Source organism: Crocodylus porosus, unplaced genomic scaffold, assembly GCF_001723895.1.
Source record: "Crocodylus porosus isolate Cpor-Errol unplaced genomic scaffold, CroPor_comp1, whole genome shotgun sequence".
NCBI lineage: Eukaryota > Metazoa > Chordata > Crocodylia > Crocodylidae > Crocodylus > Crocodylus porosus.
Genome location: NW_017728886.1, coordinates 149559768 through 149583172, shown reverse-complemented (window position 1 = coordinate 149583172; position 23405 = coordinate 149559768). Strand labels below are relative to the sequence as shown.

The 23405-nt window shown below is 41.6% G+C and overlaps 1 protein-coding gene across 2 annotated transcripts in view; it reads left to right on the top strand.

The window, feature by feature from the left end:
• Positions 1–23121, top strand: part of F13A1 (coagulation factor XIII A chain) — a 97295-nt gene extending 74174 nt beyond the window's left edge. For both annotated transcript variants that reach the window (XM_019542911.1, XM_019542901.1), the window contains 4 exons: positions 1032–1319; positions 3842–4002; positions 10798–10934; positions 20498–23121. In XM_019542911.1, the coding sequence (XP_019398456.1) occupies positions 1032–1319; positions 3842–4002; positions 10798–10934; positions 20498–20651 (740 nt within the window). In that variant the 3' untranslated portion in view covers positions 20652–23121. The remainder of the gene's footprint in view (positions 1–1031; positions 1320–3841; positions 4003–10797; positions 10935–20497) is intronic.
• The last annotated feature ends 284 nt before the right edge of the window (positions 23122–23405 follow it).

Below are 23405 nucleotides of genomic sequence, written 5' to 3'. Positions count from 1 at the left end.
GAAGTTGGTTCCAGATCCTAGCCGCCCTGACTGTGAAGTAGTGCCTTCTAATGTCTAGTCTAAACCTACTCTCTAGCAACGTATGGTTGTTATTCCTTGTTACTCTGGGAGGCACTCAGGGGAACAAGGTCTCTCCCAAACCCAGCTGGTCCCCCCTAGTAAGTTTATTGATGGCCACCAGGTCCCCCCTCAGCCTTCTCTTGTGGAGGCTGAACAGGTTCAGGTCCCGTAGCCTCTCCTCATAGGGTCTGCTCTGCTGCCCCTGGATCATGCGAGTGCCCTCCTCCGGACCCTCTCCATGTTGTCCACATCCCTCCTGAAGTGCAGTGCCCAGAACTGGATGCAGTACTCCAACTGTGGCCTGACCAGTGCTGCATAGAGGGGGAGGATCACCTCCTTGGCCCTGTTATCCCTTAATCCATTCCTTCCCCCCACAATTACTACCCTCTCCTCCATTTTCTCTCCTCTCCTTTTCCACTGGAAGCTTAAAAAGGAGAGAAAAGGAGGCGAATGCTTATTTCTAATTTTCAGAGACCAGAAAAAAATTTCCAGTTTCATTCAAACTAGAAAATTCCACAAACATTTTTAAAAGTTGATAGTGTATTTTTGTCGTATGAAGGAACTGATTTTTGCAGCACTTTTCCACTATCCTGTCACCAGGTCTCCAGAACTCTGAGTCAGGGTTTCAGCCCTTTAATGGAACACTTGTCCATAACTAATGAGCTCTGGGTCTGGCCCAGAATCTGGTGGGTTTTTTATGAGCACTGAAGTAATGTTTTAAAGGAGTATATTTTTTAAAAGGCTGCTTTTGGCATTTTATAACTAAAGGCCTGAAGAAGACTACTGTGATATCCAACAGCTTGCCTCTGTCTACACCAACCATACTGTTGGTCCAATCATCCACGGCTAGAATTCTTGCCAAAAGTATCAAAATTACCAATCTGAACCCTATGATAGAGGCTTCATTATGAAGCTGTTGAGTAGTTGTCATTATCCCTATTCTTTTTAACACAATTTCTCTTCCTCCGTAGGTACAGATGAAGAGAGACTAGCACTCGAGACTGCCCTAATGTATGGTGTTAAAAAGGAGGCTACGCAGGATAGTGTGCATCTGCCACAGTCTGATGTTGACATGGACTTTGAAGTGGAACATGCTGTACTCGGCAGTGATTTCAAAGTCACCATAACTTTCAGAAACAATGGCCAAAGTCGTCACACTGCAACAGCTTACCTTTCCGGCAACATTGTGTTTTATACGGGAGTCCCGAAGAATGAATTCAAGAGCCAGTCTTTTGATGTGATACTGGAACCCTTTTCATGTAAGATGTAAGGGGGGAAGAGGGGATGGAAACATTTTCCAGCCTAAGCTGGTTGTTTGCTATCTTACCCATGTCAGTACCACCACCAGAATAAACTCTCTCCATAAATAGGCCCCAAGCAGGTAATCGGGTGTGGTGCACTGGAGTGGGAGTCAGGCTTCTTAGCTCCCTGGCTTCAGGATACCTAGACTCCATCTCTGGCTACACAACTGGCTTGAGTAAACTGTTGATTCACCATGTGTAAAATGGGGGTGATGATACCTACCCACATTGAGTCTTGGAGATGGAAAGTGTTCCTTTGTTCAGTGCTTAGTAATATGATTTAGTTAAAAAAAAAGAGAGAGAGAGAATGGCTGCAAGTGCTAAGCTATTTTGACCTTCTTGCAGTATCCCAAAAGGGGAAGAGACCATTGTGATTCTTCAGGTGTAAGTTGCAATAATAAGATTAAAGTAAAATCCTACTCTTATCTGATTCATACAAGGAAGAGGGAGAGAAGGGTGTCAGATGCACATCTGATATAAAAACCATTCTGCAGTGACTGGGTAAGATGGCTCTGGACAGGCTAAGAATGTATCACTGAGTAGATATTTAGGGTAGTTTATAAAGGAGCAGTGGACGGCCCTGGATGGAGTGTGTTGCTGACTGTAGCATATGTGCTAGTCAGCTGAACCACTCTCTAGCAGAGATACCAGGAACCTTTGAGACATTGCATGCTGATCCAACTGCTGCCAGTCTCTTCTTATTTAATCCTCTTTGAAATGTTAGGGAAAGACTTTATCCCACTTTCCTGCAGTAAAAGAAGGTATCTGTAATCTGTCCTCCACACCTCAGGGTGGGATTCCCCCTCCCCCACCCCAATTATATGTTTTTATTTGGAGCTGGTGAATCTCCATTAAGAAGTAGCCCATTTTAAGGAGAACTAGAGATCAAATATGAGTATGCAACAGCTGTCTCTTGGTACTCATCTAATTCATCTGTGAGTCTTTGGTAAGGGTAAATGTGCTTTTTCTTTATCCCACTGTTCTAGCTCATCACAACACGCAACATTTTTAAACGCCTGGGATCAGTTATTGAATAGCTGATGTAACATTCCCCAAAACTTAAAAAAAAACTTGGCTAGACAATAAAAAAGATTTGTTTCAGTTGCACAAACTAAATTCTGTATTTGTTCTGACTGTACTGGTCTGACTTGGAGAAGAATTTGACCATTATTTAAAAATTGAGGGCATATGTGTAAATATCTAGCACTCCCTCCTCATTTGTTTTCCAGGCTTAATTCCAGAGGGTTAAATTCATTTTTGTGCTGAAGTTTTCTATGTAAGGTACTATGACACTGCTTAACAGAGCTTATATACCACACAGGGACTTGTTTGGGTACTCTGCATTTAAGTGACTTAACAGGATGCAATTTTAGCCACATGGAAAGCTCTGGCCATGAAATGGGCTTATGAATTCTAAATTATAGTGATCTGGTGATAAGTGACTATAGAGTTGGCCTCTGTCTAGGATAAGGTGAGGGAAGGAAAATGAACTAAATATATTTTTACAGGAATATGAACACTGTGTTGCAAGTCTAGTTCCACAGCAAGAAACTTCTTCACATATATATTTGTTTCTTTTTTTTTTTTGGAGCTAATAGAATATTACAATATGATCAAGATGTGTCAGAAACATTCTTTCTAGACTGCACCATTTGAAAGAGAGGAGCAAAATAAGTTTTCAAACAGAAACTGAATGCATGATTTTCAGAATAATGATTAAAGGAATTGTGTGGGTTGAAAACATCTTTGAGGATTTGAATAGCTTAAACCTTCCTGAGCCTTCAAAGGTGTTATCACTTCTACTCCGTTATATTTAGTTTTCTCTATTTTTTGATTAGGAGGGTAGGCAGCTCAGCCTTGTGTCTCCCTTGGCTTTCCCAGGCACAGTAAGTGATACTGGCAGCTTACCAGCACAGCCCCTATAAAAGTGGGATTCTATTACTCTTGTTTTCCCTTGTGATTAAATCCCATCTGATATGCCTCTTCTCTCTCTTTTACTGTAGAATAATCTTCACTTACAATGCAACTAGTATTTTTTGAGTAGATGAAAAACATTTATTTTAAGATTTGGGGTCTGATGGGAAATTCCTTTTCAGGAAACAGGGCCACATCAAGTAAGTTCAAGGCGTACCTGGTAAATCCATGCCAGGTGGTCACCATGGGAATAGCTTTGAAACCAAATTAAGGAACCTGTTTTGATGTGGGTGGATCAAAAGAATGGAAAGGAGTGAATGTGCTTTACCCAGATGAGTTTAATTAGTGGGAGTTTGTACAGTATGTGGCACAAATACAGTAAAAACAAAGACTAATAGAAGAGAGATTTCAAAATTTCATTTGGGTTGTAAAACCTAAAATAGGATTTATTTTATCTCTAAGCTCCCGTGCAATAGTGTCGGCAGGGCTAGAACCAATAACTGACAATTTATATTGGGCTCAGGCTTCAATTTAATTTTTTCCTTGTTTGTTTTTCTTTCTATCAGCAAAAGTGGTAGAGGTTTTAATTAGCTCAAGCGACTACATCAGTCAGCTGCTGGACCAGGCCTCTTTGCATTTCTTCGTCACAGCACGTCTCAATGAAACAAGAAAGATTTTGGCCAAGCAGAAGACTTCAGTCCTAGACATCCCCAAGCTGCACCTCAAGGTTTGTTTCAGGAATATAACAGAGGAGATCGATACCTATCCTCCATGCAAGATGTGTTTTGCAGTTCTGGCCCTTACATCCTCATTTCAAACAACATTTTCAAAACTAATACAGAATTAGAAGCAGCTGGAAACATGAGTGTGTGTGTGTTTATGTGCATATGTGTACATAAGTACTTAAGTATGCATGCATGCTCAGATAGTAATAGGCATAAATATGTAAATGGAGTTGCTAGCACCACCCATAGGCAAAGCTGCCTGATACTTTTCAGTATGAGACAGTGGTCACCTACCATTGGATTGTGATCTACCAGTAGATCTTGGAGCCTCTTGCAGTAGGTCTTGGAGCCTCTTGGAGTCGATCTGAGGCTGGGGTGCAGGGCTGAGTGCCTGTGTGCATGCACTTGCGTGCCTCAGCCCAGCAGGTCAGTCCAAGGGGGAGGGAAGGAGTGGGGGCTAGATTAAGGCCCCCATGGTCAGGGACAGTACTGCAAAGGCAGGAGCAGGGGTAACTTGAATGGGGCCCCAGCTGGGTGGGACTTAACTGCAAGGGAGGCTCGCCCCCAAATAATTTTTTTTCCTTCTGCCTCCATCTGTCCCCACCTTTTCCCTCCCCATAAACTTACCTGCTGGGCAGGGGCGGGTAGGCGGGAGGGGCAGCAGTGCACAGTAGGTCTTGGGTTGCTTTTAAATGCCAAAGGTATAAGAGCTTGTTTTCATTTGCTCATAGTTTTGCCAAACTTTTACCGTTTAAGCTGAAATTTTCTATGTTAGGTGTCTGCCTCAGGCTGAATTTCTTTGGAAAATCTCTGCACAAATTCCAAGAATGAGATTAGGGAAAAATGTATTGTTTTACCATCTCCAAAGACTGCTACAGTTGTTTTGTTAAGGATCGTTAAGGTCTCCATGCTTCAGAGCAAGAATCTGGATACTTATCAAGAAGATTACCTTAGTGCTAAGGATAAACCTCTTGCTCTCTCCATGACAATTCACACTGGCAAAGTTATGAGCCTCTGAGAGAGCCCAGTTTGCCCATGTTCAGCAGCAGCATGCCAGAGTCTTGGCAGTTCTGTTCTTTCTGTATTGATCGGGAGCCAGTGTAGAAATGCAACGGTTAAGCTCAAATTGTTCCTCTCAGTGTCTAGGAGCCACCAGGGCACTGGGCATCAGCAGTGAGGTCAGAGTCTGTCTCTCCTGTGACCTCAATCTGTCTGTTCCCCCGTTAACATCATGCAGTAAAGAGGAAAAGGGAATTCCAGAGGAAAAAGGAAGATTACAGAAGGGGGATAAGAACAGAAGGAGGTATCTGGTGACTAAAGTGCTGAGGCAGGGGGGAGGCAGGGTGTGAAGGAAGTTTGGTTAGAGCAAAGGAGGGAAGAAGCAGGAGCTATGGGGAGAATGTAGTGGATGAAAGAGACAGTGATGCTTTACTGCGGAGCTAATTAGTCTGTTCTGCAGTAAAGTGCACATGTAGACACACCCAGTGATGATCAAAATCTACCCTGAATTATGCCCCGGTGGTGCCAAGGATACCTTTAAGATCTTTTGATCATATTCACAGCAGTACATTATTTCTTTAAATAAAAGCCTCGGCTTTTTACCATATAATCAATTTTTTTTCTCTGCGGGAAAAGTTGCATATCTCTACCCTTATTTCTTTCCCAATCTTATATAGGAAGGTTCTTGGCTGTTGGCTGAATTTGATTATAATCTCATTATGCTACCCCAATATGTATTTCTGTTTTCTAACTGTTAAATCAGAAGACAGTGGAATATTCTGTCTAGGAAGGTCTCTTTTATCCTGATTATTGTAAGGTGGTGCTATTGGAGCTATGAGGACAAAAGCTTAAATGATTTTGACAGCACTAAAACCCTCAGGTTGATGGCCAAAAGACTGGAAAATAAGGACCAATATTAGTTTTCTAATTTCACATGTTGGCACCTAAGTTAAATGTCTTAATTTAAAAAAAATGCTGAGCACTCATCAACTCCCTGAAGTCATCTTCAAATTGCTCGGCACTTTTGAAAATCAGGTCACTTGCTTAGGATGCTTAACTATGAATGCAGCTCCTTAAAGTTCAGCTGCTTTAAATAAATACCTTGGCTTATATGTCTTCATTTTTCCTGTATATGTTTTGCATGTGTGTGCTCGTCTGAAGAAATGTTCAAGTTTCCAGGTATCACCTTATATTTTAAGACTACATATTTTAAAATAACTTCCAAAATTAGCCAGGCTCATCAAATCATAGGTATTACCATATAAAACCACATAGTTGCTGGAGAAAAAAAAGAGAGTAGGTATAAAACACTGCATGCTCAAAATCCTGTGAAATTCACAGAAAATCAGTTTGCTCTCACAGAATACAAAATTGTCATTCCAATCTAATTATAAATGTAAATAAGCATTGTCTTCATATAAGGTTTTTTGTATTACAGATCATTCCACAGAGGAAGCCAATAAGGCAAATCAACTTCACATCAAACATATCTTCCAAATATTAAACGTAACCAAATATTAAAGATATTTAATCCTTTAGATTCAGTATTGAAACAGAACATCCTATACACTATCCCCAGATGAACCTCCAAAATAGTTTATCCTTTCTCTTCAGTTATGAAGAAAGACTATTTAATGAAAAGGAGAAATATTTGCTCAATAGACACTTCTGTAAATAATAAAAGTTTAAAGATGGGCTGCAAAGAGCTAAACAAAACCCACAAAGTGGGTTTCTACTTTTTGTCTCTGTGATATAGTAAGATGTTTCTGTTTTAGTCGAGGAAAAGACTAGTAACTCTGCTTACTTTTATCTGAAAATGTAATGAATCTCAAGTCAGTTCTTCTCTACTTAAAAAGTCCTATATTGATTCTTAGTTAAAAGGAAAGAATGCAAAAATTGTACACCCCTCCTATCTTCAGATCAGCTGTTGATCTTTCCTCATCTGATTAAAAAAAATACTAGAGTTATCAATTCATGGGAAATTATACCTTCCTCAAATTTAGCTTAAGGTCAGGTTACAGTAATAAGTACACTAAAGTAAATGCATACTTTCTGCTACACTTAAATAAACTGAGAATCATTTTTAAATCCTTTGGAGGTAATGCCTATGATTAAAAGCCCCTATGAAGGCTAGGCACAAATTTCTGTTACAATCAATGTAGGATAAACACCTAAACAGATTAGGTGCCTTAAAAAACTCCACTGGGAACATATCTGCAACTTTGGGTACCTAAATTATTTTAAAGTTATAGTCCTTAAATGCCTTATCCTATTCCATTCAAGTCAATGGAAACTTTACTCCCAGTGAACGTGAGATCAAGCCATACATGAGGATATTGGGGTATGGCCTTAGTGATCTCTTAGATCATTAGATTGTAGATTTAAAAACAAAATACTACTACCTAGAACTGGTCAGAAAGAGGGGGGGGTTTTTTCTTTCAGAACCTTTTCATTGAAAAGGGAAATTCTTGTGCTTTGATTATTTTGGATGAAAACCTGGGGTTTGAATTTTGGGGTTTTCAAAAAAACAGTCTTTTCTGCTAAAAAAAAAAGAAAAAAAAAGTATATGATAATTTTTTGAACCAGCTCTATTATGGATGTACATTTGAGAGTACAGAAGAATAGTTTCAGCTTTGCACCACTGCAAATGCAGATGTTAATGCTATCGTTGCTCATTAACTCCACAATTTTATACTGGCCAAAGTAAAACATGTTGTTCACCAAAGTGTAAAATTTTTCTTTTTACCTCATCTGCAGTCTGCTGCATCCATTTTCTGGTCTTGCATGCCAGGGTTTTTGAGGATATCTAAATAGGCTTACATAGAGAGAGCAGTGAATTCCCCTCTGAACTTCAAAGATGAGTGCAAGAGAATGAAAAGCTGTGCACAACACCTTGGAGAATTGCAAACAGCACCAACCTGTGTTCGTATTTATGGCATAAAAATATGTTTCCCATTCCTATGGTGCACTCTGGAGTGCCTGAGCACTTGGACCCTGCTGCACTAGGAAGGGTCCTGCTGGAACAAGCCAACTCTCTAATGCCCTTCAAATCTAGAATGGTTCATGTGAGGCCTTCTGTGGAATCTAAGTGATACACCTCCATGCCATGTGTACTTAGGCTAACACTGCAGAAAGGAGTCACCCAGAGACTCCAGCCATAAAAGCAGCTGTAGAAGCAGCCAAATCAGGGATGCTGGGTCATTCCAAGAGCTTTCTACAACTGTGATGGGATTTCCGCTGCCTTATGCCTGCTCCAATTGTCTACCAGGCTCTTCACCTTAGATTCTCTCTCCTCCTTCCCCCACGTATCCCTTTCTCTCTTGCCCTGTCCTATTACCCCCATTCTCTGTGTTTCTCATCAAGGTGATCTCTGAGCTTAACCATTCCAAATATTGTAGGAGTAACATACTGTTGGTTGCTACCATGCTCTTCAGTGTGCCAGGTGTCCTTGCCTTCACAGTGTGTCTGTCTTGTCTATTTTGTTGTGCATACTGCATAGCCACTTCAGAGCACAGACTTTCTGCTACTATGTCTGTACAGAAACATTTTATTCTTGGTTGGTTCTTAGGCACTACGGTGATAAACCTGTTTGATAGTGAAAAAGGTACTACATAAGCAGCAGTAGGGAGAGGAGATGGGGGGCATGAAAGGGACATTTTATCCCTAGCAGCACCTTCATTCTCCTAGGAATACCAGGAACTAGAACAAGAAGAGAGCATGAGCATGGTGTAGGATCTATTACTCTAGCTCTACTCTACCTGGGGATGACCCCTTTATACTCCTGGAAACTGGGTAAGCGAGCTTGATCATTGCCCAGCAGACCTGAAACTTGGATCTAAAGGAGATAAATCTCTTCTAGAGCCAGCATCCATGTTTGCATTAACCCATCCTGCTGGCCCAGTTTACAACCAGGAATATTCTGTGTGTGCAGTCCTAACAAACCCTGTCGGTGGAGTCATGACAGTGTAGTTGTTTTTGGGTTGTGCAGTTGTAAGCAGGTTATGTTTAAAACTTTAGAAAGAGTTAAGCTATTTTTTTCACTAAAAAAAGTAAAAATCCTAAAACAAAAACCTAGTAAACCAAACCATCCTTTACCTTTCAGGCCTATCAGCTGAGATTTTAAGGATGTCCAATAGTGATTCTCAGCTAGGGTGCCTTAAGACCTTTTCAAGGGTGCTGCACTTCAGGTGTGCAAACATGATTCACAAGCAGTTTCAAATAGGAATACATAGCATTAAAAGCATTCTGACCTGTTGTGGTCTTTCTGAGTTGTCTGCAACAGAAGAATTGCTCTATTATTTTTTGGAGAAAAACAAATGATTGAAATCTAAGTGCTGACATTTTCTGAGGGTGCCTTGAGCCAACTGAGAGGTGCCTTGAGCCTAAAGAGGTTGAGAACTAGTGCACTACAAGGTGTCCTGAGAATCTGTCACTTAAGGGAAGAAGGGTATGCACTTTGTTTCACACGTGATGTATTCTAAGGTGCCCTCCACAGTTCAGGCCTGGCTAGAATTAGAACCTGAGAAGTTACAGAGGTCAAAACTAAATCTGTTTCAGTCTGGGAGCCAACTAACTGGAAGCTGTAGTGATGAGAACCTGAATAGGTTGCAATCTAGAATAGGTTGCGATCTAGAAGGCTTCTTTCTGTTCAGTAGCATCAGTGAAATATCACCTTCACATTTATAATAATCAAGAGTCCATCCTATTCAGAATATGTATGTCTTTCCTTTCCCTTGCAGTATTTTAATACATAGAACCAGCAATGGAGTGAGCTTGCTGAGTGCCCGTGGGGAAGGGTAGGAGGTATGCTGACCACTGTAAACCGGGGGCGGGGGGCATGGGTATGTGGAAGGGAAGGCTTACCTTCCTGAGCTACTGTTGTTGTTGCAGCATCATTTCACCAGATGGCAGAAGCCTCGTGGCTGGGTTTCCTCAGAAGTGACCCTGGTGTCCAATTTGCGCCACATCTCCCTCCTCCCCCCCCGCCAAATATACACATATTGAAAGCTGGGCTGTGCTCTTTTGGCAGAACCTCTCTGAGAAGTGTGGGCAGCACCACTACATTCACCCCACTCTCACCCCTTCCTGCTCCCCCTCAGACATGCTGCTTGATGTGGCATTGTCCTGCCTGGCTCCCATGGCCAGGCAGCGCAGTGTAGGTTTGCCCCAAGGGCAAAAACTCTCAGGAGGTGATCCTTGTGCACACTCTCAGTCAACTCCCAGGACTGGTGCCACACTTGTCCTGCCCTAGTTACACTACTAGATAGACTTTTACTGTGTCCAAACTAGGGGTCTTTTTGCAGTTCTGTTATACTTTTTGCATGTGTATGTTAAATCTACATGGATAGATTGTGTGGAAAAATGGGGAGGGGGATAAAATTTGGCATGTCCTCTTTTGTGTGTCTCTTCTTTTCCCTATAGTAAACTCTTGTATCGTCATGGAAAACCCAAGACTCATTGGATGGAAAAACAACCATTACAATCTAATATAGTACTACTTCCTTGCAAGTACTGGCCAGTTGCTTGGCTATAAGGTGGCATTTTAATTAGCTTTGCAAAGAAGTGAACATAGAGAAGAGAAACATGAGTCCAGAGTTATTTGGTATTTTCTTCTATGTTCATTGCCAGACTCAAAGAATTAGGACTTATTATACAGTGCTTCTTCCATAAACAAACAAACAAAAAACCTAGGTATTGATTCACATATTTGTCCATTGTTTATTTAATAATAGGGGCTTTGGTATTCCATAATTTTGTTATGAGCAACTTGTAAGCTGTGTTCTTCTCTTGTTTTGCAGGTGAAAGGAGAGAAGGTAGTTGGTAAAGAAATGTTTGTGACAGTGGAATTCACCAATCTAGTGAAACAGAAGCTTAAGAATGTGTCTGTACGTCTTGATGGACCTGGAATACTGAAGACAGTCCAGAGGACATTCAAGTAGGAAAAATGCAGAAATAATGAAAAGTTTCTCCCCTTCCTATACAGTAGCTTTTTATTACTAGGAATAGTTACTTTGTACTATGTATAGTAAGTCAGGCATATGCTGCTTAGTATAAGGATGTTTGATGGATGGAGGAGGAGTGGTTCTTGACAGATGGAAGAAGTCAAGTTCTCACTGTAGAGTTTTGGCAGCTTGGAAAGGGTGTGGGAGAAATTGGTGGTGTTTGTGGGAAGTTGTTAAATCTGTTATTAATTTCTATTGTATTATGTTATTTTTGTTGTATTTATGGTAGTACCTAGAAGTGCCAGCCAAAGTATTCAGGGCAGATCTGATCTGTACATCAGCTACATTTTCTCTATTACCCTGTTTGTGGTAAAAGTATAATCCAGCCGTGCACAGTTGGTGGGGAGGAGCTGGGGGGAGGCACTGGGGGATTTTCTCCAACCATAATGGCTACATTTTTATTGTATATTTAAATATCTAAAAATGGTGATAGACACTGGTAGGTATTTCAAAAAAGGCTTGGAGAGTACTACAAGGGGCCTATCTGAATGGCGTCTTAATACCTAAAAATCTGGCCCTGATGCTGAAACAGCAGAGTATTAAGGGGATGTCAGCAGTGGACTGCTAATCTCCCAGTACAGCCAAGATGTTTTCAAGGCCAAGAAAGAGATATGCTTTGCCACTCAATTCATGAAGGGAGCAGTTCAGCCCAGAGGCCATTGTTTCCCAACCATTAGGTCTAGTTTTTCCACTTTGCCTTTGCATATGATGTGGTGGAACCATGTGTAGATCTGCATTGCAGTCACCCCATTTGCAGCTCTTCTACACATTACCTACCAAAGCTAGCTAGCTCAGGGATGGAGAAGAGTGTTGCTGTGCCAGCAAGGAACTGAGTTTGGGCCAGCCACAATGGATTCCAAGAGGGCTTTTCAGCCTCTGTGAATTTACTAATGCTTTGGCTACAGTGGTGCCTGAACTAGGTAGTTTAAAGCTGGCTTACTCTGTTTATACAAGCTGCAGTCATAGTGTAAGTCTATGTTCTTCACATCATAGAAAAGTAGGGCTCAAAGTGGCCTCTGGAAGACACCTAGTCTAACCCTCTGCCTGAGGGAGGATTGTCTCTATCCAAATCATCCCATACAAGTCGTAACCGATTTTTAAAACCACACAATCAACTCTGTCACACAGCCCAAAGATACCAGAAACACCCTAACCTGCCACAGGTAAAGCAAGGGGACAAGGGCTGTCATATATCTCACCAGTGCAAGGGTTCACCCACATACACCATCATAAAGGTCTTTATTGCAGCATGCAGGTACAAAATCTGCTGTGGACGGGGAATACCATGTATGGAAATTCAGAAGTTGAATGGAAGCCCAGTCTCTTGAAAAACTGGCTATAACTCAGCAGGAACACAAATGGCAATATAATTGGCACATCAGGGACCTGATGCTGATCATTCTTGAACCAGCATATGAAAGATCTGACCAGGGCTGAGCTGTTTAGAAAATGAGTGTTAAAGGGCACTATGCTACTCTTACATCTTGCTCCCAATACATACCATAGATTGACATTGCTGCCAAATTTGGCTCAACTTTTTCCCTAAGGGGTTAGACAAGTTCTGATAATGGCCTCTAGTGCTAATAAATAATGCTAGGCCCACCTCTTCTTTGGCAGTCTTTTTATTCCAAGAAGCTGTTGCTGACTTTTTGTACCTCAAGGTAGCGAGAGTTGCCAGTGCAACAAAGAAATAGGGATCACTGAGAAACATAACACATCATGTGGAAACATCGTTTTTTTTCCAGGTACCAGGTTTTTCCCTTTTAAGATGATATCTTTGGGGTTATCTGAAATAGAAATTATTGGCTTAGTCATGTTCAGTTTTTGTTGCAACTTTTCTCAGATTAATAAAGGCTGCAGGTTACACACACTAAGGACAAACAAGGCGTAGTTGTACTCTATTTAAATAATAATTGCATTTGCCTGTGTGCATTCAAAGTGATAAATGGCTACTGGGTGGTGATGGCTCAGCACATTACTAAGAATCATTCATCACTTAGTTCACTCCCAGGCAAATACGATTAGAGGAGTTTTACTCCATTTGCAACCCCCCCCCCCCCCCCCAAAAAAAAAAATGATGCTGCTTTCTACTGTGCCATTGTTTTCTTTTGTGACCAGCACAGGCCCATCACATGTGAGATAGTTCCCTTCCATCTTTCATAATGGTTTGTTATTGTTTCAGGAGGATGAGGATGTAGAAATGCTTTGTATTATTATAATGATAACTTCAATAGATGGCCTGACTCAAATTCCCCGAATAAGCAGGGTGGTCCAGAGGCAGAGATCTGGATCTGGGAGTCAGGAGACCCAGGTGCTATTCCTGCCTCTGCCATTGACTTGCTAGGGCAAGTCATGTAAAGCTGTTTAACATTTAGCACCAGTCTGAGTAGAGAAAGCATCGTTTGTGTATTAACTTTGGCTATTGCAATTACTGCACTGGGAAATTGCCTGCGCCCACCTACCAGATAACAATAGGCAGTACAATTGGCCCAGCTTGTACCAGTTAAATCCATGGAGAAATCTAGCGTGTGGAAGAATGAATTTTAGGATAGTGACATACTCAGAAATATGAATTACATTTATACTAGGCTAATGCATACAACAAGCCCTTTTTAACATTAGAAGATCATCTCCATAAATATGGCCAAGACTTCAGCTGGTATGGATAGCTGTAGCCCCATTGACTTCATTGGAGCTTTGCGTAGTATTTTCAAAAGCACCTTAGTGAATTAGGTTCATCTGCCCCACTCAAAGTCAATGAGATCTAGGCTCTATTTATTTATTTTTCACTCTTAACCTGTGACCACTTCTACCAGTGGGAGATGTGCCCCATCAAGTATCAGAATGTACAGTTTGGAGCACTGCTACCAAATGAGTTATGCTACCTTTGTTGCTTTCTAGACTGCAGGTTTTTCCTGAACAGCAGTCTAAACTGAAGAAATGGAATTTAGCAGGCAGTGGGCATATCTACATGTGCATTAATGTGGTATAGGTACTGCACACTATAGTACCTTTAATAACAGGTGCCAGCTGAATCACACACCATTTCAGTGTCGCTAATGCACAGTACACTAATTCTACTGTGCATTAGCACAGTAGTACAGCTTTTGCTGTGACATGCTAATGCACAGTAGAATTAGTCTACTGCACATTCAGCTTCTCATGAGGACATACCCAGAGTCATCTAAAACCACTTAGCTGCCATCTTAGATCTGTACTGATGGAGAATTTCAGCTATGAAAGGAAAAGTTGCACATCTTTCATCAAGAGAAAAAATAGAAGAGGAAAGAATATACTAAGAACCGTCTGCCAATTTTCTCTTCAAAACAGTGAACTGTTTGTTTACAGAATCCATGCATTTAAATTACTCCTGGGCATTTTTGTGATGAGACTGATATACTCAAGCAATCCCCACCATAGCCTTGACTCTTACCTACATTGAAACGGGTACAGTGAATGATGTGTACAAAGTGAGTGTCAAATCTGACCTGAAATTCTGCTCTAGATTATGCTTTTGGGAGTGCATTAGAGCTATGGGGCACCCATGTTTTTCAGATGCTTACACAACAAAGGATCAGGTCCTACATCACTGTCCCCTCACAATTCAGAAGTGAGCAGTTCATAATCCTCTTGCTTAACGTAAGCAAAAACAGCATTCATTTTTATAAATACCTAGCTTATGTATCGCATGCTGCACTGGTTCCATTAAATAGGCTGTGTTCTGACATTACCCTGAACACTGTCAGTCAATGCTGGTTATCAAAATCTGTATACAAAACTGTGAGAAGGCTGTGGAGCTGCCTTCAAAACAACATTACAACCAATATGTGAGGCTCTCTGTGCGACTTAAATCTTAGCATTAAATTGAAAATTAAGAACAGTACAGAGTGAAGTTTGTTCGTACTATGAGCAATCAGGAGTCATACATAATGTAAGAGCGCAGCTGCTAACAGCAGGATTCATAAGAACACTTCAGCTTGCTCTTCTGGACAGGAAGAAGTCATTTTTAAACTGGACCATGATGAAATCCACTTTGGCCATAAGTATTCACTGGAAGAGTGTGTCAGTTACCCATCACTTGCTCTGCTTAGCATTGGACAACTCTAATTTTTTACTTAAAGAACCATTTGTGATTCACGTAAGCACATGAATTTGTGCTTTCAGTATATTATTTAATTATGCTGTTCTCCATGTCCTTAAAAAACCCACAAAACTCTACAGACAGCAAAAACCCATTTATACAACTTTCTGTGGAAACAGCTTGTAGCATAGGCATCGACTCCATGTGTGCACCGGGGCTCAAGCACCCACATAAAAAAATCAGCAGGTGTTTCTTGTCTTTTTTTTTAAAGTGCTGTACTGGAAGCAGCAGTGCAATATTTCAACCTGGCTCTGCAGCGTCTGTAAAGATCAGGCACGTCAGAAGGGCCTTTTGGCACTTTTAGCTAAAGCTGAGTCAATTGTCTATTAGATAAAAGGACCAAAAAAGCCCCACTAAAGCACCTGATCTTTACACAAGTTGGGTAAGAAGCATTGAAGACATGTGCTGTGTCTTCTGGGCATGGATGGGGCTCAGCGTGGGAACATGCCAAGTTTAAAGCAAAGCACCATTTTTTGGGGGTGGGGTTTATGTCTGCAAGTACCCACCAGCAAAAACCAAAGTTGGCACCTATGGCTTGTAGATTAGGCTAAATATCTGCTCTTTGGTCCATATGAAGTTTACGAGATTAAACCTTGTCATTTTGAAGTCTATGACTAACTTTCCATTGACTTTAATGGGACCAGGATTTCACCCATAGAATTTATTACAAGAATTTAACCTTCATACATTCCCATGGGGTAATTTTCTACCCCAGACACATATTTTGTGCAGTATCTTAAAGTTAATTAATTCTAAAAAAATTTCTTTTTAAGATGTTGTCACTGGCACTGCAGTGCACAATATCCCCAAAGAACAGCCCGCTTACATGAATGGTTTGCTCTCTGTGGATGAAAAACTGCTCAGGGTAACATGTTATCCCAGGAGTGAATGTGTTTTTCCATATGGGGTAACATTTTACCCCACGCCCATGTTAACACATTGGGGTAACTTGTTACCCCAATGCAATTTCTGGAAAAATGACAGGCCTAGACCTGTTTGGCCACTTTGGGTGGATGCATCTAAAAGGTCACCATTCATTTACACCTCACTCATGTCCACTTCAGGTATCCATGGTAACTAAAGGATGGCCATCCTCCACTCTGCTTGTGCAGAGGATGTGGTAATCCCTTTTGCTAACCACTTTGTTTGCAGGCTGCCAGGTCATCAAAACACTCTGCCGTTTGCCAAAAAATCTCTGCCCCCTCCCCCTCCAAAAAACCCTTTGTCACACCCAAATCCAGCTCTACTCTCTTTTCTCATGGCAAAACTCTGCCTCACCTGCCTCTTTCATAGTATACAAGCTACTTTGCCCTGCCTTTGTTGGAAGTGAGGACAAGGAGCAAAGGGACAGCAGAGAAGAAATAGAACAACATCATACTGCAATACAGCATACACTATGGAGTCCCCTTCAATGGTAAGGGCTTGATACCCTCCATGCCCTTTTTACCTGCTCTCAATAAGTCCCTGCATGTGTCATTTCCAAACAGCATCCACCCACATTTGGCTTGCCTGCAAAGGGTGGATGCTGGTCTCTGGCTTTTCTGCCCAGGAAGAGAGGGTGCTACCTGCATTGCCATAGGGCAGGGTGGAATTGCTTCTGTGACAGCATAGGTGGACAGGCTTGTCTTTGATTGCTATTTATATGCATTCAGCAGTAATCCATTTTTTCTTTTTTTCTGTAGTCCAGGATGAGAAGGCAGCGCATATTCAGTGCTGGAGCCTGTCTTACACAGGTAACCAGTGATGACAGCGACACATCCACTGATGAAATCTTATTCCAAGGCAGTGAGGATGCTGACTTTGTTCCAGACATGAGAGATTGTTCAGAGCAAGAAGACCGTGTGTCTGTGGAAGCTTCATCCAGCTCAGATGAGGAGTTAGTGCTACAAGCAGAAGTGATGCCAGCACTTCCAGTGGGAAAGAGAAGAGGACCAGCCTGGGGCTGCCGTGGAAGACTGAAGAGAGCTACAGCAGGATGTGGAGCAGAACCACTGCAACCACCCCCAGAAAACATTGCAGGTGATGACACCTTTAGAGGAAGAAATGGCAGAGCATGGGGGAAAAAGTCCACAGCTAATATATCATCAGAGAACAGCCAAGGACATAGTCCATGAAAGTGCTGGGCCAACAAGAGAAAGTAATAAGGATACAATGGTGGAAACGTTCCACCTGTTTCTTTCACAAGATATCCTGAGTGTTATCATAAGAGAAACAAACAGAGAGGCAGCAAGAAGATTCAGGGAGTGGAATGATAGCCATCCTGAAAATAGAAAGGAGTGGAAAAAGCTGGACAAAACAGAGCTGAAAGCCTACATTGGCCTCCTACTGCTGAGTGGTCTATACCACAGTGGTCACGAGGCACTGGAGGAGTTGTGGGAATAACGCGCCAGGAGTCCTTGCTTCCATGACACTATGAGTATAAAACGATTCTGTCAAATCACCAGCTACCTGAGATTTGTCAACAAACTGACATGTGAGGAAAGGAGAGCCGTGGGCAAGCTTGCTGCCTTCAGAGATATTTGGACACAATTTGTGCAGCAGCTCAGGAAATGGTATATTCCAGGAATACACCTGATGGTTGATGAGCAACTCACTGCATTCAGGGGTCGCTGTCCCTTCAGACAGTGTATGCCCAGCAGGCCTGCCAAATATGGCTTGAAAATTTGATGGTGCTGTGATACAGCAACATCATTCCCCCTGTCTGGAGATATCTACCTGCTCAAGCAACCAGAACCTGCATGCCAGGGTAATCTTGGTACCTAGGTCATTGAAAAACTGGTTCATTCATGATACAATACAGGAGGTAATATTGTGGGTGACAATTTCTTCACAAGTACTGACTTGACAGAAAGACTGCTACAGTGGGGCCTATGTGGGTACAGTTTAGAAAAACAAGGCTGATATCCCAAACAAAATGCAAGCAAATCAAAGAAGGGAAACATTTCCATTCATTTTTGCTTTTGAAGGGGAACACCCTAGTTTCCTGTGTTCCAAAGAAGTCCAAAGTTGTGCTGTTGCTGTCAAGCATGCACCATGACCCATCAGTGGATGGAAAGCAAAGAAATATGATCCATGACAACAATAAAAACAAGGATGGAGTAGATAACCTTGACCACTTAGTCTGCATTGTCAGGTATTGCTGTCCCTTGTGGACCTGAAGGACCCTGCCTGCCACTTGACTAGGGTGTTATCAGCTCTAATTGAGGATCTTACATGCGTATGTTTCACCTGCCACGACTTGATGTTAATGGAGTTGGTTCATAAACCTTCACATGTAGTTCGATTATTAGTCTCACCGGCGTCCCGTGAGGTCCTGAGTTTCTGAGGGCTCTGCCACCCTCGCCCATTCCACCGGGAGGTGGCCAGCCAGTTGGTCCAGCCATGTGTCCTCAGTTCCTCTCGAACAATCAACAAAAGAAAGGTCAAAAAGAAAATACGAAAACAGAGAAGGCTCTCCTGGCCTGTGTTGCTGCTCCGGCTGTCTGCAGCCACACTCAAAACCAAACCTGACCTTCGTCGTGTCAGTCTCTCTTTGTTGGCTCTCTCTCTTTCTCTGAGAGCCCCTTGTAGAGCTTGCCACGATTTCTCTTAACAGCTTAAGTCCATAGTATTGGCGTGTGCCACTATTATATGTACTACAGTACCCCAAAGTCAATAGTTCCCCTATATTAGGGTTATTACGGTACCCTTCTCGGGGGGGAGGGGGGGCTCAGCCAGGGGTAAACAAACAGTTCTACTCCCCCCAGGGGCCAGTAAACTGGGTTCCAAAACCCCACTGGGGTTTTGCTCTCTGCCAGAGGCTCCTACTAGCACTCAACCTTGCTTTTAGAGTTCCCTGCAGCGTGTCGTGGCATGCTCCACCTCCTCCTCCTCCTCCTCTTTCCAGCTCTGCGTTGTTGCCTGTTGTCTGTTCTGGGCTCTTCTTTATATGGGCGGGGAGAATTTTCGGCCCCTCCCTTCCCGACGCACCTGGGTAAGGGGAATTTCTGCCAGGCTCCTTGGGCCTGCGGACCTGGGGCGCTGAGCCTTTGATTAGCCCGGGAGCCTTGGAGCGTGGTGGCTCCTTCTCTCTCTCACACGCATGACCACCTGCAGATGGAAAATCAACAGGTGGCCAATGACACTTTTTCAATATGCTGGATGTGGCTGCCATTGCCAGCCTTATCATTTGGCTAGGCCACAACATAAACTGGAAGCAAAGATCAAATTTAAGAAGACGGCACTTTTTTTTGCAGGAGCTTGGAGAACAGCTGATTGATGGACAAATAAAATGAAGAATGATGGATGCACATAATCTGTCTAAGTCGATCAAGTCTGATATGACTGCCCTAAATTACAAATTGCCTCAACACATTGCAGTTGAACCTTCTGCAAGCATGAGTGGATGTTGTGTTTTTTGTCCGCAAAACCCGGAAATGATGCGAAGACTGTAAGCGATTTGCTTGTGTGCACCACAGTACATCACTGTGAGGAATGCAATATTTAGTTAAAAGTTAGGAAATGTTTCTAGAAGCAATTGTTAGTTTGAAAACACAGTGAACTGCAGACTTAGCAAATTATTCATTCGTGTTTTAAAACTCTAAAAACAGTTTAAATTTTGCTCATAGCTCTTGTTAAATAATATTTTGGGTTCAAATCATCATAAATATTCTTTCAAACAATCTGTATGTTTAATAAAAAGGTTTTGGTACATTTATACTGTTGTCATTGGTTCCATTTTGTTCATGTGGGTGGGGTAGCAAGTTATCCCATGAGACTAGCACCGTCAAATTGTGGGGTAACAAGTTACTCCATGAGGACAACAACGGTTATGATTTCATGAGAATGGATGAGGGTTAAATTAAAAGAATAATACAATATATCTATAATTTTGAATGTGATATTTTCATGGATTAACAGTGAAGTAATGATCCAAACTTTCTTTTGCACATGAGCGTGGTCTCATTGACTTCAATAAAATTGAAGTCAACTTTAACCCCTGGAAATTTGGCCCATCAAAAAAGGATAAGAATTAAAGGCCACTAGTACTCTATGAAATATAATAACAACAGACTTATATTTTAAACAAATACAAGCTGAATATCAAGAACTTCCTGACTGAGGAACAGTCAGGAAGTGAGAGGGAAATCCTGTTATTTTGGAAATGTAAAGCTGGAATGGGGGGAAAATACTAGAAAAGGTACTATTGGGAACAATTTTGCAATGGAACAAATGAACTATAGAACACTTACATAGGTACAGCATGAAATATCTAGATAGATTGTTTCTCTCGATCTCTTAATTTTTCTGCCTCTGTGTCAGTCTGAGGATTTGCATCTATCAATCAAAATTTTATGCTTTCCTTTATAACTGCAGGGAAATTCCAGAGAATTCTACCTTGACCTGGGAAGAAAAATGTATCCCCAGGAGAGCTGGACTTCGAAAGCTGATTGCAAGCCTGACTTGTGATACTCTGCGGCACGTCTATGGTGAGCTGGATGTAGAGATTCAAAAGAGACTAGCTGTGTGAACAAGATTTCTTCTTCATTCTTTTCATTTATCACTTTCAAAGTTTCATTATAAAAAAAGAGGCAGAAATATATTTTCAGCTATTTTTATTGTCCAAACTCTCAGTAAGTTGCAATGAAAAATGTAATTGAAAACACCAGGAAGAACTGGGGAAGCGTTTATAGGCTCGTGAATGGTTCAAGCTTAGATAAAACTAGTTAAAGGCAATTCCACGCCATATGACTTATACAGTTCGCTTATAGTTATGGCCCTTTGCATTAGTGCTGGGATGATTTCTAAAATGTTCCATCCACCAAAGCACTCTGAACTTTAGTTTTAATTGAGGTCTGATATTTCTCAGAATAAAAAACACATTATAATTCTTATGATAGACTACTCTGACTACAATAAAAACAGGTATTTTTAACTAAAGGCATTGCCTTATCTTAGCGTCTTAGTTTTCAGATTCACAGAGCAGCTCACTTTGGTCACAGGGCAGCTCAATTCTGTTCCCCTACAGCACTGCTACTAACATTTCCTCCCATTCCTCCTCATCCCTCTTCCCACTTGCATTTCTTGGCCCAATACTCATTACACTAAAAATTTTGTTATTTTGACCATAGACTCTCTCCTCTGGTCGCTCTCTCACTTTCTCTTTTCCATCTTGAAGAAGAGTTCATTCTTCCTTCTGCTTGAGTGTTGAAGATGGCCACTGACTCTAGAAGGAGTTTCATTCCCCACCACAGAGCTCAGGCTCGGTAGGGGTGGAAATAAGAGGGGACAAGGGACAAGAGGGGATGAGCAGATCGCAGACTGGCATTTTTTTTCATTCGTTCTCCCCTTCTGAGCCAACAAAGGAAGCTACCTTCAAGTTCATTTGCCCCCTCCATGCTGTGAGACTCTTTTTCAGGAAGACATGATCACAGGAAAGCCATTTGAAGCACTGTTTTTACAGGACCTGTTTTTCAAGCACAGTCAGAGCCAGTGGGGTTGGGCAACACAGTACAAATGACCTTGCTATTGAATGACTTCCTCTTCCCCATCACAAAGTAGGGCCCAGATTTTTGGGTGTTCACAGATTAAGGGGGTAGGATGCCAACTTTTCCCAGGGAGCAGGGCTTATAAACACATTCCAGAAGAGAAGGAGAAGCTGGAAACTCCACAAGCTCAAAACTGGTCTCCTATCTGTTCTACTTGCATAAGGAAGAATGGGACCTCAGGCTTCATATTTTCTTTTCAGATCACTCCTACCCAAAACTATTCCTGACACTTTCTTTATTGATTTCTTATTCAGTGTTTCTCTTCCTCCTGAAACTGCTTCTGTGTCCTCCAATTCTTAGCCAAAAGGAAGCCCCTGTTGGTGCATTCTCTGCTACCAAGTGGCCTTCAGTCATATTGACATGTCTTACTCATGACATCTTGGAGTGACAGTACTGCCAGACAGATACAACACAGACTCTGACAGGTCTGAAAGTTCAATTAAATTTAGAGTTCAGGTTTTCCGGGGGTGAGAGTTCTGCAGTTCTGAAGAGTCATATTCTTTTCTTCTTTTTTTTTCATCCCCCAAATTCATATGTGTCCTGTTTTCTATTGAAATATTTTACAGTCTTTTCCATACAAGCCAAGTGTACACACACATGTGTGGAGATAGCTTGGAAATGATTTTGTACCTGCAGTAAAATCTCCATTTTCTGCACTGCAGAGATCTACTGCATGAAAAGGATGTTGTCCATGTTAACAAACTGCATGTGTGGGATACTTAATCATTTAAAATAAATGAAAAGAAAGTAGGTGTAAATCTCATAGTTATTAAATAATACAGAATTACAGTCGCCCTGGGTGTGTCTACACTTACTCCTGTGGTGCTGTTGTTACTGTGCTGTCATTTAGTACTCTTGTTAGCTCACCTTCTTTCCATATGATCCCTTTTACTCCCCAGCCCCAAAATGTGTATTCAATTAAGAATAGCTTCTCTTAAAGAAGTAAGAAGTAAGCCCAGAAGCTCTCTTAGTAACAGAGGTCATATTCAAGGGAGATTGACAGGGGCACATAACTTTTAGTATCAAAATCTGTACCTTGGCTACTCCACCAATAAGCATTGTGTAGAGAAAGAGCACCCCTATCTGTGCCTGTGGGCATTTTCATGCAGAGAATAAGTAGCTTCAAACCTAAGAATACCTACTAGCCTATGGGCTTCAGTACAAACATGTGCACATGCATATTTCACTAGCACGATTTACATGAGCACATTTGAAGCTGGCCCTTGCCTAGGCATTCAAGTCCCATGTGTATGTGTCTGATATCTAGCAGAGTGCCTTAATTGTATTATAACCAATTTTAAGTGACCACATGGTCCTGCTAGCCTCCACAATATCGAATGAAACATCAGCTTTGCTACTGAGTATACACCTGCTTTCTCATATATGTTATTAACAACTAGAATGTAATAGAAATTTATAATAAAGCAAATCTGGCTATACTGTAAAGCTCAAGTTCTCTGTTTTTTTATTTTGAACAATCCTATCTTCTGCAGTTCAGCAATAGCGCACTGTTTCTTGCATTTCTAAAGGGGAAGGGCGATTTAAGAAATGGAAAGGCTACATTAGAACCACATCAATAAGGAATCACTCTCCAATACTAGGGAAAAAAAGAAAACATTCCATACATTAAACTATTTCTCAGTTAGCCTATTATAGTGCTTTGGCAACCAGATACTTACTGCATTTATCCAATAAAGCTGTCAAGGTTTTCAACACACATCACAGTGATAGTAAAG